Raw genomic sequence first — 19,114 nt, 5'->3', positions numbered from 1 at the left:
GCCAAGTCACTCCCCAAAGGCCTAGATGTTGAGAAAGGTCAAGAGACCAGCTCTTCACACACTAGGCTGGTATTTGCTGGACCAGAGCATAACACTGAGTAGCATCACCACAGTTTCCTTCCAAGATGTGCTTTTCAGAAGACAGAGACTAGAACTGTTTCAGTGGTCAGAATCAGGCACGGGTTGTCAAGAGCTGCAAGGACTGTGCCAGCAAAGTTTCTGGACCTCAGTGAAACTGGGCATTTGTTTGCTACAGCTGGGCCAGTCCTGGCAATGTATAAATGTGTGGTGTGCAAGGCATGTTTACAACAAATGGGAGACAGCTAACAAGATATTAAAGGTTAAGCAGATACATTTTTGGGTTACAAATTTGGAGTTGGGTGTCCGAAGCCCATTTGAATCCTATTTTTGGTGCCCAAATCCTTTTTTTCAGTTTTGGCCCATAGCAGAATTCTGTGGGGTGTACTTTACCATTGTAGAAGAAAGCCCAAGAGTTGATCCTGCAAATGTGAAGTGTGTAGTTAGTGTTTGCAATAATGTTTTCTGAGCTGCTTTCATCATAAGAATACAAAGATCAGGTGTGGAATTATTTTTTTTGAATAAAGATAGTGCATCAATTAAAACTTACATAATCCTGTAGAATGATTATAGGAACACCGAGACCTTAAAGTTTGAACCACATGTGATCTTACATTTTCTTTAAAGTTGCTTTTGTTGTATTTATTATGAAAACAGACACACATGGCAAAGGGAATCCATCCAAATTCTGTCAGAGATTTCCAAGCAAGTTCAGGCTGAATTCAAGCTTTGCCCGTTGCTCTCAACTACTCCTATCAGGCATGTACCATATGGTCATGTAAACAAATACATGCACAGCTTTTTCTTTGTCAAATAGTGACAAAACAGTTTGGGACCATATGCTGCAGAACACAAGGGAGCACTCTAATGGCTTACACCAGTAGGGTGAACCAACTCAGAAGAAATGTGTAGTTGTCCATGCTTCTCTGCCTGCTGTACATATTTTTCTACGACACAAAGCAAGAATTTTTACTGTGGTTTCTTCGCTGCAGTGACTTCACCTCAGTCCTGCTGAGTGATTCTCCCTGCAAATGTGAAATATGAAATAGCAGTTTTTGTGGTCAGTGACAAAATCATTTGTGGCTATGAAGGAGACTTGAATTCATAGTAGCTAACTTGGTCTAGTCATTTAGCTTTCATAACATAACCAGTTTTCCCTGCTAAGTCAGAAAAAAATAGTTCACAACTGAAGTTTCTATCAATTGCTAATTTATTCTCAAATGCAAAAATTGTTTGGACCCATATTCTAGTTATTTTGTGAGATTTTTTGAGATCATGAGAGAAAAAAAGCAAAATATTATTTATTGGGAGGATTAGGCAAAATGTAGACTAATTTATGTAAGCAATTTTATCCCCTGTTATGTTTGGAAGGTAAGAAACTCAGCTGGATGATCATAAGCTCCAGATGAACATAGACTCAGAGCTTGTAAGGTTTTAGGCACGTAGATGCTACAGGTTTTAACCAATTAAATTTTGTTGTAAAAGCCACAGCAGCGTCTCTGCTTTAGCTTCTTGGTCACACTTCTTGGCACTGAGTTCATCTAGTGCCCTGCATTAGATAACTAATCCCATCACATAACAAGAAGCATGCTTATCATCACAACCAAACAGCAGATGTTGCCAGAATTGTGAAATAAAATAAAAATGGGGGAAAGGAGAGGAATACATTAAACTGCAGGCCTATCTACTTTAGTATTTTTTCTCCCTTTTCTTTCCCCACCCCTCCCATGTAAGCTACTGAAGGAGATGCATGATCGTGTAACTGGGAAATAACAAACACACTGGTGACTTATAGCCAGTGGCAAGTAACTACTTTATTTTGAAGAGGAGCAGGAGAGTATATAGTCTTTTTGTTATCCTCAGCTCATGTGCTGCATATGCTTCCTGTATCACGTTATGCGGCTATGTGGTCTTGCCCATTTCCCCAGAGATCAAGGCCTTGTTCAGCTCTGTAGATGATATTCGTGAAGAGTGAGAAAAAGTCATCCAGATTTCTACAGGTCTATCAGTTTGGCCTCAGGAATTTATAAAGCTCGGGAACAGAGTTTGGAAGAAAAAATAAATTCATGGAAGTTAATAGAATAAAGCTTGTTTACTAAAGAGATATCATGTCAGGTGACGTTAATAGCTTCCTTTCAGTAATTTTCAAAACAAAGGACGTACTAGATCTCATTCATGTGGACTTGAGTTGAACATTTGATATACTTCCATATTGAAAGTTATGGGTTAAGATGAAGCTTATGAGGATTCCTTGATAAATAGTAAGGTGGATGATGAGCTGGCAAAAGATGGGAAAACAAGAAATTTTTATTTGCAAACTATTAGGTGGAGGGATGCTCTTCACTATTGATCTCTGATATTTAATAGAATGTATACACAAAAGTCTTAGGACACATTATCAGTGGCAGCCAAACTTTTTTGTTGATGCAGAGCCAAGAGTTATTCTTTAACAAAAATGGAGCAGGATGTCTTCCAGAAAGAACTGGTCTTGATGACCTGAGATACAAAAAAAAAAAAAAAAAAAAAAAAGAAAGGGGTGTGTGTGTGGAAAGGGGATTTTCAAGGACATGTAGAATTTTAATGGAGTTATCTGCATACTGGAAACAATAAAGAAAGAGAAGATATAGATTTTCTAACATATTATAGAATATCTGTAACTGGAAAGGTGTTGTAATTATCAGGATGTATCAGTTAGTCTTTTCAGCAACAAAAGGAAGTTAGAAGTGCTCTGGTAGAGGGACCATCTCTAATACTATGCTGAGCTCAAGCCACACATCTTCAGATAGATTAAACCAGACTGCCAAAAACACAGGGGAATGGGGGAGTAGGCAGAGTGGCAAGAAAAAGGATTACAGTGAACAGGGAATGCAGAACTGATCATTTTAGATGAAATTTTAAAATGTGGGCTTTCTTAGTGTAAAAAAAAAAAAAAGGTTGAGGTGTGATTCTGGTCATTTTACACCACAGAGAGGGGAAGTGGGAAGCTATTTATCTGAAAGGATAACAGTGGCACGGGAGATAAAGAATATAAACTGGTCATGAATACATATAGTCTGGAAAATAAGAGTAGATTTATAACCATCAAAGAGGCAAGGTCTGGAGCAGCCTTTAATCTAAAGAGTGTCACTTATAAAAAAGATCTTCACTATTTTTACATCAGGTTTCAAATGTTTATGAAAGGGATTATAAAATGTGTTGTTGTGATGGCAAGGGACTGAATTCAGTCAGTCCTGCATTCCTGCCAAAGAGGGATCAGGACCTCTCTTTGACATCCTTAGGTGCCAGAAGAATGTTCAAGATGGAGCTGAAGACCTGAGAGAAAAGAAACAGGGTGCAAAAGCAGGAAGAAATAACATGTTGTAGCATTAGCCTTTGTTTGCAATAAGAAGTAAATTTAATGGGAAATTAATTTAACAAATTGTGAATTTAGAGCTTGATTTGGGGAAGAACTTAGAGGGATCTGTATGTATTAAGCACCACTCAACGTCAAATCTTTAGAAATGAAGTCTAAAACAATGGAAATGTTGGGGTTCTAGAGAAGACATCTGATTAAATTTACTGCTAAATTGTAACTTTAAAAATATGTCAAATACTCGGGTGTTACTGTGTTCTTGGGGTTTATATGACGTAGTTAGATGCCTGCTCACAGTTCTGCATTATCTTAGAGTACTGAGTTCTTTGAACTGCAAAAATTGTAAGTTAAAAAAGATTTTGAAAAGAATATTTAAATTGTGCTCAGAATGCCCTTATTTCTGGCGGTAAATAACTGTAAAATGTTTTGAAGCTTTACTGGGAGCAGAATAATTTTCTGCCTGTTATAAAGTAAAAATCACTTTTGACACCGTAACAAGAGAGAACCGGTGGAGAGGAGAGAGGAAGATCCCAGTCGCGGCGGCCCTTGCCTCCTGGGGTGCGTGCTGTGGGACTGCCGTCCCCGGAGGTTTTGGGGCAGGAGTACCTGTCTTCCACCACTTAATCCTGTGTGGGTGCAAAAAGCCGTCAGCTGTGCAGCGAGGAGGAAGGAGGAAAAGGACAGATGCAGTCATGGTTTTGGTCGACACCCCCTCCCTTCCACCCCCCCGCCTCCCTTCCACCCCCCACCCCCACCTACCCCCACCCCCGGCCGCTTGTTTTTGTTTCATTGGGGAATTTTGTAAGGAAGCTTGAAGGCTCCCGAGGCTGCTGGGGTGAGGACTCGCCCTTCAGAGGGGGCGCAAGCCCTGCTGGCTCCTGGGGGTGGCCGAGGCCCCCCCTGCCCGTGTGCGGCGGGAAGGGCGGGTGCGGGCTCCCCCGGGGCCGGGGGCTGCCCCCGGCAGAGGGTGCCGGAGCGCAGGGACCGTCCTCGCCCCGTCCGCCCCTCGGCGCGGCGCCGCTCCCCAGCCCTGCGCCGGGTCTGTCCCGAGTGACGTTGGGATGCTGGGGAAGGAGGAGGAGGAGGAGGAGGAGAAGGGAGGAGAAAGGAGGAGGAGGAGAGGAGGAGGAGGGGAAAGGAGCGCGGCTTCCTCCGCCCCCAGTCGGGGACAGTCCGTTAGCGGGAGCGCAGGGCCGGGGCGGCGGTGCCGAGAAGTTTGCGGCAGCGCGGAGCCCCCGCGGCAGCGGCAGCGGCACCGGCCGGGGACCCCGCTCCGCCCGCAGGCGCTGCTTCCCCGCGGGATCTCTGCCGCGGCGGCCGGCCGGCCGGGCAGCATGGTCCCCCCGGCCCCGGCCCCGGCCCCGGCCCCGGCCCCGGCGGGGCGGCGGGGGGCGGCGGGACGCCTCTTGGCCCTGCTGGCGGCCGCCTCACTCCTCCGCCTCCGTGCGGCAGGTAAGGAGCGGGACCCCCGGCCGGAGGGGAGGGTGCTGCTGCTTTTCGGGAAGGGGTGTGCGGGAGAGGGGAGACAGGGAAAGCTGCGCGTGTTTCTAGGAGAGTTGCGCGTATTCATTGGGGACCGGCGAAGCCGCCAGCATCCCCAGTTGGTGGGTGATGTTGAGTACGTATTCTTTTTTTGTTGTTGTTGTTGTTTTTTTTTGTTTTGTACTTCTCGGCAAAATGGAAACATGATGTTGCGGTTTGGTTTTTGGGTTTGTGGTTTGTTTTTTTTTTTTTTTTTTTTTTTTTTTTTTGTTGTTGTTGTTGTTTGTTTGTTTGTTTTAACTAGGGGGCGGGGGTTGGCGGGAGACGATGGCAGCGCTGGCTGCGCTGAGGAGGGCTTGCCAAAACTTTTTGCCCCAGCGCATCCCGGCACCCCTGCCCGGCTCCGGCGGCGGGGGCTTCGTGCCTCTCCTCGGTCGGTTCAGCGCACCGAGGCTGCTTGGTGGCGACTGGGGGGGAGGGGGAAAGAAGGAGAAAACAAAGGAAAAGTTCGGGGTTTTGTTGTTGCCGAGGGTGGATAGCAATGAGGGGAGCCTCCTCCTTCATTCCGCCCGCCCTCCAGCCCTCCCCTCAGAGTGGTTATAATAATGTGTTATTATTTGGGCCGTTGAGTGTTGCCAGAATCTCAGCGGGATCCAGGAGGAAGGCGGAGGGGGGGATTAAGGTTGAGTGGGCGACGGGGCAGCCGCCGTGCTTGCAGCTGATGGGGGCTCGGCGGGGTCTCTTCCTGTGTGTTTTTGAGCTTTAGAGGGTTCCCATTTCCTCTGTGTACCTGGCCGACCCTCGGGGACTGAGGAGGTCAGTCTCTGGGCTCAGGGAACACTAGGACTCGGTTCAACGAGCTCCGCGATTGTTTTTAGGGCTGAATAAACCGCCCTCGTTAACATCTGACCTTGCGCCGTGGCAGCGGCAGTGCGGCTGCTGAACAGTTGCCAGTCTGTCCGGCATCTCCGAGGCGAGCGCCGTGATTTATAGGGACCTTGGGGAGCGTGTAGGGTTTGAGAGCCGTGATGGTGTAAGAGTTACAGTTCCTGTAAAAGAAGCCGCATAAACTTTTTTTTTTTTTTTTTTCCACCCCCCCTCTTTCCTCCCCTCCGCGCACGCTTACGATGTGTGGTGCTTTCAGAGCAGAAAAGGGAGGTTTAACGTTTTCGTTTTCCCTGGGAAGTGAAATGCACCGGGGAGCTAGGAGCTGCGGGCTTCATTCAGCTCTTTGATCTTTCCTGAAACCATTCTCTGGAAAATTGCCCTCTCCCCCTCTGCAGCAGATAAACCTTGCTCACCAACTCCTTCCCGGGGCGCTTTGCCCAGGGGCTGAGGGAGGCGATGACAGCGGCACCATTTCCATGCCCGGTCTGTAACCCTTCCCGTGCTGACCCCACCGGGCAGCGCGGGAGCTCGGCGGGCCAGCAGCGCCTTCCTCCCCCGCCTTTCCTGCCTTTAACTTAATTGCACCTAAGTGCAGGAGGAGACCGATGATGTCTTTAAGGAAAAACAGTGATGCTGCAGATTAGAGGGGACTTGTTAATCAATTGCACGTTTGAAAGGGCTTTTCTTCCCTTTGTTGCTTTCGCTAATCCATTTACCTCTCCCCAGGAGGTGACAGATGCCTGTATTTCCTGTTATTCAGCTCCGGGGTCCTAGGTCTTGCCATTTGTTGCATTACCGTGAAGGGAGAGGGTCAGCAGAAAGCTAGAGGTCTGGGAGCGGGGGGGTGTTTCCGGGGGGAGGGCGGGGGGCGAGCGTGTTATAGCTCGCGGGTTTGGGGTCAGTGCCCGTCGCGTTTATTTTTCCTAGTGCTTTTATTGCTCCCTTTGAAGGGGGGCCCGCTAACAAATTGCGAGGTCTTCCCCGCCGCCCTGCCCCTCCTGCGGGGTCCCGGGCTCCGTGGCTCTCCCGGCCGGGCGGGCCGGTCGTCCTCTGCGGGAGGTGTAAAACCAATACTGGGCTTTCTGTCCCCATCCCCGCTTTCTTCCTTCTTTCTCGAGCAGCTGGATCTGGTTTTCGGACGCAGCGGCAGGGAGGTGTGCAGGAGGGTGTCCCGGGAGCTCCCTTCCCTTCCCTCGCCCGACAGCCGGGGAGCACCGGAGCCCCAACCGCAGCCCCCCGGCCACCGCCTGGCCCAGCGCGGAGCTGCCGTGGGGGGTGTTTTTTTGGGGAGGGGGGAGGGCGTGTTGCGGGCCGGGCGGCTCACCCCAGCTCCGCCTGCTGTGTCGGGCAGCGGCGCTGCGCTCCCTGCCTGACGGGGGCCGGGGGAGGCCGTTCCAGCCTCTCAGAGGCGGGGTGGAAATCACAAAGTGCCACCGGCAGAGGATTTGGGGATTTTTACGAGTTTATTTTTTAATGCTACCCCGTAAACGGGCTTGTGAGAGTCGCCTCAGCTACCTGTGGAAAGCGTGGATTCGTTACGCTTCGGTAGGCGCGAAGTCAGACTCCATTTTCTTCGCTGAATGTGCCACACTGGTTGAGAGCTCATAATCACAGCAATACACACTGGGGTACTTCTGTTGTTAAGCGGTGTTCTGTTTAATTAGATTTGCTTAAGGGTGGACAGAGACTTTGTTAATCTACATTCCCTCTAAACGTTTATATTTGAAAATGTTATTTCAGCCTTTCCAGTGTTGGCTTTACAATGTGACCAAATGAGAGGCAGAAGAAACCAGGAGGATGGTCACTTGTTGGAACTGGTCGTGAGCAAAGTACTCGGCTTATAGACTTTTGCCCCCTTACCATTAAATAGGAAAGGATGTTTAATGAACCTGAAGTTAATACTCACGTGACTTGCGGAGTATGCAGAACATTGTGTTTAAAAAAAAAAAAAAAAAAAAAAAACAAAAACCAAAACAGTTCTGTCAACAGAATGTCTGGGAATGAAAGCATGATGGTAACTGTTGGTTTTGCAAACCCTGAAGTTTGTAAACTTCTACTTAATTTTATAAAGAGAGAAGCCTGATTTCTTAGAGTACAATGTTAGTGGAGAAATGAATACAAGTACGGATTACTTCTGAATGCCTTTAAATGCTTAACTACAGAAAGTTGTAAACCACTTGAATCTTTGAAGTTGCATGAGATTTAGATATAGCTCCCTCCTGAGTTTAATAAATGAGATTCAGCTCTGGAAATTGTAAGTAGGTCACCTGGTAAAAGTTGATAGAACTTTGAATACAAGAAGTCTTCACATAGCTTTTAATAAATTACATCAACTGACATTATTTTTAGGTCAAAACTTAATCAAACCTTTTCTATCATTAATTAAATCGCTAGGTAGTTTAGTGGTGAAGTTTATCCTTAGGTCAAGGGTTGCCACTGAATGGCTTTTTCCCCTCGAGTTTCTTTATTATATTAAGCATTTCTAATGGAATTGCAGTTTTCTGCTTAATCTTTGTTTCTGCTGTAAATAGAAATGTAAGATGCAGGAAGATGAGGAACAGTTGACAGAGGAGGCAAATTTAATCCTGTTTAGTGAGCTTCAGGTTGTTTGGAGGAAAGCTAATATTTTTTTTTTCTAATCTCACTGCACTTCGTGTAAAGTGTGAGTAGCTTTCAGAACTGTCATTGGCATGCAAATATATTTGACCACTAATTAGAAAACTGACAGTCTTAGCCCACTAGCCAATGGGAATGCAATGTAAGGGAAAGAATGGTAATAAATACTGAGTTTTGTTTGATAACTACAAGAATCTGTATGGAAGACTTGTAGAGTCTTCTTCATGGCTTATCTTCAGTCTTAAATTCACATTTTATCTTCAGTAAAAGTGTCAGCTTGAAGCAGTCAGCATCTGAAGTTTTTAATCATACTTTTGATGGGGAGAATTTATTTTAAAGAGCCTCTTTGTATTCTGAACATTGCAGGCAAAGAAAAAATATTAAGCAAATTCCATTGGTTTTTATACATAGATCTTTCTATAGATGTTCAGTGTTGTGTGGTTTCTCAGAGGGAAGAAATGCTACTTACAGTATTCTGTCTAATTTATAGCATCTGTCACTATGTTCTCTGTGCAAAGGATGGCTTGGTATTTAAGTTTGTTTATTCATTGTGAGGCTGTTGCTTTGTAAAGGAAGTTGTCATTAGGCTCAGCATGTCTGGAAAGTATGCAAGTCCTCAAGTCTTCTAATCCAGTGACTACAAAGTAGTTAAAGCTTCAAAGCAAAGGAACAACAGGATTTTGCTGCACTGAAAGAAGATGCACTGTTTGTTAATCCTGCCTTTAATTGTTACTCATTCTGCTGAATGCTGCAGCATTGCTAGTAACAGTTTGGGACAAGCAACAATTTAACTTAAATGATTGCCTTTCTTCCTGGTTTTGTCTAAAAGGTAAGTGGTTTGTTACTAGCTTTTTGTATTTACTTTTTTTCCAAGCCTTTGCCATGCACTAATATTCATTTGCAAGCATCCTACTAGATAGTTTTTCTGATGTTCTCCACAGACTTGACTTCCAACCAACCTTTTTCTCTTTACACCAGTTTGTCCTCCTCACCTAGTTTGGGGAAGGGTTTCTACTTTATTCCCTAAATGATGCTGGTTGGTGATCTTTTTGAAACTAAAAATGGCTGTATGTGACTCTTCTGGTGGCAGTAAAAGATGATTTTCAGAAAGTCAAGGTGATCTCTTAGCTATAGCTTATGACTTTGTCTTGTAAGAACTCAAACAATTTTGCATTGCAATTTCGGTGAAAACAAGAAATTACACTAGAAATGCGTGTTACTAATGGTATACTGTTACTGTGATGGGGGTAAGTAGATGTATTGCACCTACCTTAGGCTTAGCTAGCTCACAGGGTGGTGGCACTGGTCTTTCAAAGCCTGCTGAAGAATGGTGGAGATATCCTATAGGCAGTTCCATGCTGCTGAGCTGGTGCTTGTGTGTATCTGTGTGAGCTGTTGTGCACATGTATTGATAGCGTGCACCACTTCTTGAAACAAAAGGACTATCCTGCTGTCTGCTGATTGAATTAGTCTTCACTTACATTGATGCTTTCTGTCTGTGATGGTGAAGAAGTGTGGTATACAATAGCTGATGGAAGAGGAAGGATATCACGATATTACTGATTCAGTAGAAGGTATTTGAAGAATAAACATCGTATTATGTTTCCTCTGAGTCCAGAGCAGAGCCGACTGACAACCCCTAAGGGTTGCGTGGTTGTGAGGAAGCAGATTCACAGGCACCTGAGGCTCTTTGTTTGCTTAGTTAAATCGGCAAGCAGACTCTACCTGGAAGGTAACCATGAGAAAGAAGGATTTTGGAGGAATGAAAGACTATGTGGGCAGAGGTGAACAGAGAATTAGCACAAAGAAAAGAGAGAAGACATTTTATTTTTCCACTATATTGATTTTGCTGAAGCAACAGGAAGATGTTTTGTGAGAGTACTGCTTACAGGAACAACAAAGTGAAATCAGTGGGAAACTGCTCTGGACCCCAGTGTGGCCAGTGTCTACTTTTAAAGTGTGAATAGTCCAATAAGGAGATTAGATTGAGTACCCATATGTATTTTGTCACTGAGCTCTCCATCGATTTCACGTTGGGAGATGTGTCTAAGGACCTTTTAGATTTGATACTTCCACCTCAAGGTGATGTGAACTTGTAAAGAGAAACAACAAACACACATTCAGTATTCTTTCTTGAATGAAAAATCCCCACTTGTATATTGTTGTACGTATGAAACCTCTACTGAACTTAGATTCCTGCCTTCTAATTGCTCTGTTGAGACACTTCCTTTTATATAAGCAGCACAATCATTTATTTTTGTAACTCAAGTTATTGCCCCTTGTCCTCATCAACATTGCTCTAGGCTGTTCCTTTAACAGTTCATCTGGTAAGTATTATTTCAAGATGAAGTGGCTTCTATACATGATTTTCCTTGCTTTTGGTAGTTTAATGCAGTAATATTTTTTCCATGGTATTGTGTATATAAGTAGAATGATTTGACTGGTTTTATAAAGAGAGGATAAATTCTGTTAAAGTTCTCCTAAAATTGTGAAGTCTTACTTCTGAAAACAACATACACAGCTGTCTAGTTGAACCATAAATCAAACTACCAATGGACTAATTCTTTAGCAAAGTAATAATGCAGTCACATATTCAACTGTAGAGTAGATAGAGGACAGACACAGCAAAAGACAGGAAGAATTTTATCCCTGTTTCTTTAGGGAAAAAAAAAAAAGTATAAAACCTGTGGTTGAAAATAATAAATTTGATTTCTGCTAGTTGGAAACACTCTCTTCTATATCATATGAACTGTAAACAAAAATCAGTTAATCATATGTAAGCCTAAAAGAAGAATCACAGAACTCTGCTCAATGCAAACAAATGAGACTGGCAGGCTCCTGCACAAGCAGAGAAGCTTTCTTTCCTCCCTGTCTATAACAGATAGATAGATCTTTTACCTGTAACTTGGATGTAAAGGAGACATAAAAGGTTTTTCTGAAGAACAAAGGTCAGGGGCAGAGATAACCAGCACAGAAAAGTCTTAGGAGCAGGTTAACTCGGAGCACAGCTCAGGCATTTGAGCTGTGTTTCACAGCAAGATCTTAAAATGATTCTTTAAGTACATTTCTATTTGCAAGTCATTAATCTTTCACTTCTAAGGCCCTTAAGGTGTAACTATTGTACTTTTTTTCTTGCACATGGCCAGGCATCATTCATATCTAAATGTACTGTTAAAAGAAGTTACCTCCTCCCCCTCCCCAGCTCTGCATCATTTCCTTTCTCTGGGATGTTACCCCTCCCAACTTTACTGTCAGAGCAGTGAGTGGACATTCAGCAACCTGTTTCAGATAACATCAGCAAAATCCTGCAGTTTGCTTGGTCCAAGCTAACCCGGTTGATTTTGAGTTCACTGGATCAGAGGTCTCTCATATGAGCAGCTCTGCCAGCAGGCCAGAGGAGGCTGTAACTTCTGCAGTGATGTTACTAAGCTGGAGTTTAGCAGAAAGGTCACCTATTTCACTAGGTCACTTAATGCTTGCCTTTGACAAGAGAGTTTTCCTGTGCAGATGGGAGGAGGATGGGAATAACAGCAGTAGTGGCATCTTCTAACAGCAGAATTAATCAATCTTCATTTAGCTCACGGTGTTGGTCTCTGTCACACGCTTCCCTAGTTTCTTCCTTCGTGCTTCATAGGAGCTTCCCATAAATACCTGCAAAACTAACCATTATCCTTCTTTGTGATGTCTCTAGCAATCCCTCATTTAAAGGTTAGGCTAATTGTGTACTATTGTGCTGGTCACTTCTGTCTATTTCTCTGTATACTCTGTCTTAAATTTGTCTTGTATTGCAAGCTCTCATAATTGACTACATCACTGCCTAACCCTGGCCAGTGACTGGATTTCCAATGAGGTACAGGTATATAAAGAAATAATAATGTTACTGGTACAGTAAGTCCATGTGAGAGTGCTATGATAAAACTAGTTGTCTGTGGGATCCCCAGTGTTGGCAGAAGGGACTGCACACTGAGGGACAGGAGGTCTGAGTCACAGCAATGCCACCTTTCATCAGGTGAAGGTGTTGTGGGGCCTCACTGGTTTGTTCTTGTGGATGTAGAACAAAGAAAGGTCTGACACTAGAAGAATAAGACATCTCTGAAAGGAAGAAGCCAAGAAGGACAGTTCTGAAAACATTCATTGGATTTGTCTGGATTTGCATGAGAAATTACTCCTATGAGTTTATAAAAAGTTTTGCTGAATAAAGCACGATCACAAAATGAGAAAAAAAAAATGGCATTACTTGACAGCCTAGGACTATAACAGCAAAGTTACTTAGTTACTTTAAAATAGGTTCTGTGAATCTCTTGTATGAACTAATAATAAACAAAACTGCTTGAAAGCTTAAGTGGCCCAGATGCTATATAACATTTTCTACATACTTGATCATAGTGAAGTTTTATCAAGAAGCTATACAATGGAAAGAGAATGCTGAGATTTCGTAGTGTTTAAAATGAGTGTGTGCATTCTGGGAGATAAGTTAACAGATGGTTTTACTGTGGTTGTTTCTAGTTCAGAAAAGTGACATGGCAGAATTGTGTTATAGAAAAAACCCAATAATACTAGAGCTAATAATGTGGCAGGGATGTTTCTGTATATGGTAAACTTGATCTCTTCTTAAAAAACTGAAAGCATAAAAAGGCAGATAAAGGCTATGCCAACAGGTTTTAGATAGATAACCCAAATACAATATTGTATACTCTTTCAGGCAGTAATAGTTCTGTTCTGACTCTAAATGTGTGTTGGTTTTCACATTTTGCTGATATATTAGAGAAGCATTTTTCTTTATAAAAAGTCGCCTTGAGGTACGCCTACCCTGAGGTATAATTGTCAAGTAATGCAAACTATGTGAACTCTGTGGCAGAGAGCTGACAGGACAAAAATAAGCCCTGCAAAATCCAACCCCGTACTGGCTGGACTGCCTGCGTTGGCTTACCTCCTGTCCCCCAGCAGCCCCAGGGCTGGCACGGGGGAGGCCGGAGCGGGTGGCTGGGGGGGCAGCACACAGCAGCCTTAGCGCCGAGCAGCCTAAATCGCTGTGGGACTGTGCTCTGGGAGATAGAAAATGTGATAGGCAGAAATAGTAACATAATTACGTAGGCTAGAAATTTTAGAGACAATTTCATAGTATCATTATAACTGATGGCTCTCTAAGATTTGGATTCTGCAGAGCTGAGTTGAACCAGTGGGGTTTAAATAAGAAAAATCTCATCTGCCTTGAAAGTCTAGTCTACAAACAAGTGCTTAATTAGTTTTCAGGTAGTTATTCTTACCACAGATACTCTTTGTCATTTCTCTTTGTGCTTGAGCAGTTGAATCTCCAGCAGTTGTTGCTTAAGCTGAATTTTAGAATTCCAGTGAGTTTTGTATTGTATTGTACTGGGTAAGAATGAATGCTCATTTGAAATTGAATGTGTTAATAAAACATGGGACATGTTTTGGTACCATGAACAATGAAATGGACCAAAGGAGGGTTTTGTGAAGGTTCTAAAGATCTACCAAAGCCTTCAGTGTGCTATTTGAATATTTAAATATTCTGAGTTGAAAATAACAAGGATCTTGTAGCAACTAGCTGTAATTATTCTTTTAAATCTTACAACCTTCTGTTGAGAAATACAAATCACTCTCCTTTAGAAGATACATGAAACATTTTTTTCATAAAGTTGAAAAGAAAAAAGGGGAGGGGTCTGTGACAGAGAAACCAAATTATGCTCATCTAAGAAATTCCTCTACAGGGGAATGGGAAATAAAAATTATTTGTGGTACCCTAGGATCTCAATATGAAGGGTGAGATTAAACATTAAAAATTATTTTTAAAATTGTAGTTATAGTGGTGGCTAATGATGACTCCTTTCATGACAGATCAGAATCCCTTATAAAGGGGATAGGGGTATTATGTATATAAAATTACAAGCTTGAACAGGATCTGAATCAAACCTACATGAGGAAAATATATCTGCTGTTGTTTTAATTTGAAAAAGAACTGTGCTTCCTAGCTCTGCCTGGAAGCAATTTGATGCAACAAATTGATTTTTTTTTTTTTTTTAAAGTATTTCCAGCCAGACCAGAAGCAGTAGTTAATAAGTATCTTGAGAGGGTCTGTTCTTCATGCTTGGTTTTGCAAACTCTGTGAATTTGGGTATCAATATCTGAAATTGTAAATAGTAATCCAACCTGTTTTTCTAAAGCTGATCTCACATTTGTCACCTTGTCAGTGTAGAAATAGGATTCAGAAATCTGTTCTTTAACAGAGGTAACAGAGAATCTGTTACAACGTTCATGATACTGTGGTTTTCAAAGCAACAAGAAAAAAACCCCACCATATTATTTCAAATTTTTTGTCTAGAGAGCTTTTGGCTAATGTTTCTCCTGAGAAAAATATGCATATTTTGTCAATGTGTTATTTAAGAACATACCAAGTGTAGAAAATACTTCGAAGAGGATCATGCCAGAGGATCAAAGACGTGTAGAGTTAGGAAAGGCAGATTTCAGAAGTTATCCCGGTTTGTAATACAAAGGCCAAATTTAAAGCTAGGGACAGTTTTGATTCTGGAATTTGCGGAGGATGTGTTTACAGAGGAAAATACTGCAAATAGCAAAGGTGTCAATTTACAGCGCATTTTCAAAATTACAAAAAGTGGAAGATGTTACCTCACATTTACGGGACACTTACTATGTCTGCAGAAGTAGTTATTAAAAAAGTACTATTTCAGTGTGAAACCACAGAGTAAACTACATGTAGTAACTTCTTCCTGCAGACAAGTCTCTAGTGATCAGTGAAATACTTGAAATGTCATCCTTGTCTGTGCTGACCATTGCCACAGGCTCTGTAGAAGTTCTTCAGTTGTCTTTCCATCTGTTATATTTTCTAGGAAGCTCAAGATTTTCTTTAATCACAGAATGATTGGGGAAAACAGGTCCTTGAGAGGTTAGATTATCAGTTCTTCAGGGCAGAATCACTTGTAGTTGGCAAAACCTCTTCTGAAGAGGTGACAGGAACAGCGGCTCAGTGACTTCCACAGGCAAGCATTCAGGCTTAGTGCTTACTTACACTTGGTGGTAATTTAAGTGCATTACTTCCTCTTACAGTTTATTCCTCTACCCCTTGTACTTGTACTTTATATTTTTTTGTGACATCTGGAACAGTTCCTCAAACTTTGTAATAAACCCTTATCAAAAATGAACTTTTTTTCCTTGTCGATGTCTCTCCTTGGACACCCCTTTCCCCCTCCTGTTTTCTCAGCTTCTCCTCTTACATCATGTTTTCTGAATCTAATGGTAGTCTTCCCCACTGGAGATGCTCCAAAACATCTTTCTTGAAGTGCACTAACCAAAACTGGTGTATTCCAGCTCAGGATGCCTCAGCACCAGATAAAATAAGGGGATTATTTCCTATATTTACCATATGACGTTTTTATTTCTCAGAGTGATGTCTGACTGTTTTGTGGCAGGATGGCATTGCTCAAGATCAGATCTACTCCAGATCTTTCACGCAGAATTTTTGCCAAGTCCCTGTTTGGTACCAGTGCAATGCTTAAAGCACAAAACCTTCTGCCTGTCTTCACTCAATTGTGCATCTTTATTCCCACCCACACCATACCATTTTTTTGCTGACATTTTATTTTATTTCATTTGATCAGAATATTGGCAACAGCTAACACCTTGGTGTTGCCCATGGAGTTCAGTAAGGGAGGTGTCCATAGCACTTAACTCTCATGGTTTTCCAACGAGTTGGCATTTGCCTCTATATAATTTCTTCATATTTCTCCTATGAGAATGTCATGTGGGAGAGATACCCTCCCCCCAACCAAGTATCACTCTCATTTCCCACTGGTGCCTCACCTTCATGCTATCATTCAGTGCAGGATAGGAGCTGTCATATTACCGTCCTTGGGAGCTAAACTTCCCTCAGCAGAAACTCTCGTGACATGTCTAAAGTCTCTGGTTCTGTGGTTTCTTCTTAAATTACTTGCATTTATGTAACTAAACTTTCTGTAACTCTGACAAGGTGTGTTGTCATACTGTACCAGAGAATGAGATTCATCAATTTGAAAGGCAGATTTCAAACGTGACTAGATTCAGTTTTGTTTTGTTTTGTTGGTTTTTTCCTCTAAGTTCAGACAAATTTAATTGAAAACTTCTTCCAAATGACAGTTTCTTTTTCTCTCTTAATATCATGTCTGCATCAATTTAATAGATTAAGATAGTATACTTTAATCTTATACTGATTACTGCATTCCTGCTTCTTTCGCTCTTTACAATCTGGTACTGTGCAAGCAGTTGCATGTTGCAAGACCAAAGCAATTAACTAAAACATGATACAGTTTCAATTTTAAGCATTAATATTAATCTGAAATAAATTATGGTCTTAAAATTATAGAAATAATGTAAGAATAAATATGTGTACTTGTCACTGTCTCTACAGGGTTGTCCTCAGTTTCTGTAACTCCCATCATTCCATCCTCTTCCTTAATTTTATTTTTCTGTTCCTATAATTCTATTTTTTTTTCTGCCAGCATATTGTGTTCTGACACTTGAGTTTTGTTTTTGTTTTTTTGTTTTTTTTTTTCTGAATTATTCTTTGTCCATTACCTACCACTTTAGATCTTATGAATTCACAGATATGCTGTGGTTGTCTACCAATGATAAGAGGTACTTCAGTGATCCGCAGTGGCTGTTTCTAGCTATCTGGGAAAAAATGCCTGAACAGCAGGTAGGAAAAATACATCCAAACAGATGTTTTTCTGTGGCTAGCTAAGCCACTATCATGTTCCTTCATAACTGAAGGTAAACGTCGAGAGACTGCTGGTATCAGCATCTGTACATTTTTGCATGGAATGGAAGACTAAATCCAGGAAAAGGTGAGATGGGGATCACAGCTCTGACGAGGTGGGAGCAGGTAGGGGTGCATGGGCTTGTCTGAGCAGAGGAGATGAACTGTGATCCAGTTTATGAGGAAAATAAATGTCTGTGAGGTGTGGAGAAGGGGTTAGGGTTGTGAGAATGTGTGATAGCAAGTATAGGGGAGGTTAATGTGCTCATGAGCGCACATTGGCAGAGAACTAGAAACTTCTGCTGTTGCCTGGCCAACCTGGCTGATAATACGGGTACTAAACATAGCACCACAAAGCTGTTCTTGGGAAAGTCCTACCTTATACTCTGGTACTGTGGTTTGATCCCAGGGTGCAAGTGAGTACCACACAGCTATTGACTCACCCCTTCCCATCCCAGGAATGAGAAGGAGAAAATAAAGTAAAAAGCTCAGGAATTGAGATAAGGATAGGGAGGGGTCACTCACCCGTTACATTAATGGGCAAAAGACAGACTTAGGGGAAGAAAAAGGAACATCACTTTAATTCAAACACTAGGAAAACCAGACAAGGTGGGACAGTCAGAAGTGCTACCACATTGAAAACCACCTTTTCCCACCCCTCTTTTCTTCCTGGCCTCAGCTCTGCTCCCTATCTCTCTGCCTTATTCTCCAGTGGCACAGGGTGCAGGGCGTATGGGGTTACAGTCAGCTCACTGCTCCTTCCTTTTTGGGAGGGGAGGTAAATGTCACCCATTCCTCCCCTGCTTCACGTGGCTCCCCTCTCACGGGAGACAGTCCACGAACCCTTTCTGGTGTGAGTCCTCCCCATGGGACGCAGCTATTTCTGCTCTGGCATGGGCCAGCCCCGTGTGTTGCAGCCCTCCCAGTGGTGAATCACAACAGTGGGGGCTTCTCCCCTCAGAGTCCTGGCTTCCTTTAGTGCAGATGCCTGATGCAGTGTGGGATCCTTCACAAGGTGCAGGTCAGCCTGTGCTCCACCATGGACCTCTGTGGGTGGCAGGGGGGGTGGCCCTGGCGTCTCACCACGGAATACAGAGGTCTCTGCTCTGCCACACCTCCCCACCCTTCCTCCTCTTTCTTTCCACTGACCTCAGTGTGTTCATCCTTCTCCCAATTCCTGCTCACAAGTCCCAACCCGCTCTCAGGTTCCCCTTCTTAAATATGTTCCTGCTGAGTCGCAGCCACTGTCACTAATTGGCTCGGCCCTGGCCAGAGGTGGGTCTGACTTGGAGCTGGGGGGTCTTTCAAGAAGCTTCTCATAGGGCCACTGCTGTAGCCCCCTCCCCTACTACCAAAAGCCGTGCCACAGAAACACAGCACGTGTGGTTACTTTTTTCTTCTTCAGGACATATAATGTAAGCAATGGCCAAACCTTTCACCACGGGTTGTATAGTAAGTTTTACTTAAGAAAAAGAAGGGAGGTGAAGTAGTGTGCTGCAGTAGTTGGGTATTTTAAGTTGGACAAGGTATTTGAAACCCTTGAAGTGGATACAGGCATGAAGGAAGGAATTGCCAATTTACCATCTACAGGTCCTGTCACTGTAAGAGCCATAACAGTATAGAAACAATAGTGGACTCTGCTTATGTAGGAAAATACACATACTTTTCTTCTTCACATCAAAACAGTAGTTAAGAAACACCGAAAATTATGACCTCCTTTATCTTTGTGCATGTCTGATGTATACAACTCCTTTGTCGTTTTTGCTGGTGTTTTTTTGTTTGTTTTTTCCTCTGTGCTGTTCTTTGTAGTGTGTGTGTTTGCTTTTTTCCTTTTCCTTTTTTCTTTTTTTTTTTTTTTTTTTCTCCTTTGAACTGAGGAAACCACTCTCTTTGGTAATTCTGAGTCAGCTAGGTCAGTCCTGGGCTTTTCT

At 43.0% G+C, this 19,114-nt stretch overlaps 1 protein-coding gene across 1 annotated transcript in view; it reads left to right on the top strand.

Moving 5' to 3' along the window:
* Window positions 1–4,616: 4,616 nt before the first annotated feature.
* Window positions 4,617–19,114, top strand: part of ROR2 (receptor tyrosine kinase like orphan receptor 2) — a 156,927-nt gene continuing 142,429 nt past the window's right edge. The window contains exon 1 of the mRNA XM_033008937.2: window positions 4,617–4,882. Coding sequence (XP_032864828.2) covers window positions 4,765–4,882 — 118 coding nt within the window. The 5' untranslated portion in view covers window positions 4,617–4,764. The remainder of the gene's footprint in view (window positions 4,883–19,114) is intronic.

Source organism: Tyto alba, unplaced genomic scaffold (genome assembly GCF_018691265.1).
Source record: "Tyto alba isolate M040663 unplaced genomic scaffold, T.alba_DEE_v4.0 Super-Scaffold_13, whole genome shotgun sequence".
Classification (NCBI taxonomy): domain Eukaryota; kingdom Metazoa; phylum Chordata; class Aves; order Strigiformes; family Tytonidae; genus Tyto; species Tyto alba.
This window is presented reverse-complemented; position numbering and strand designations above follow the sequence as displayed.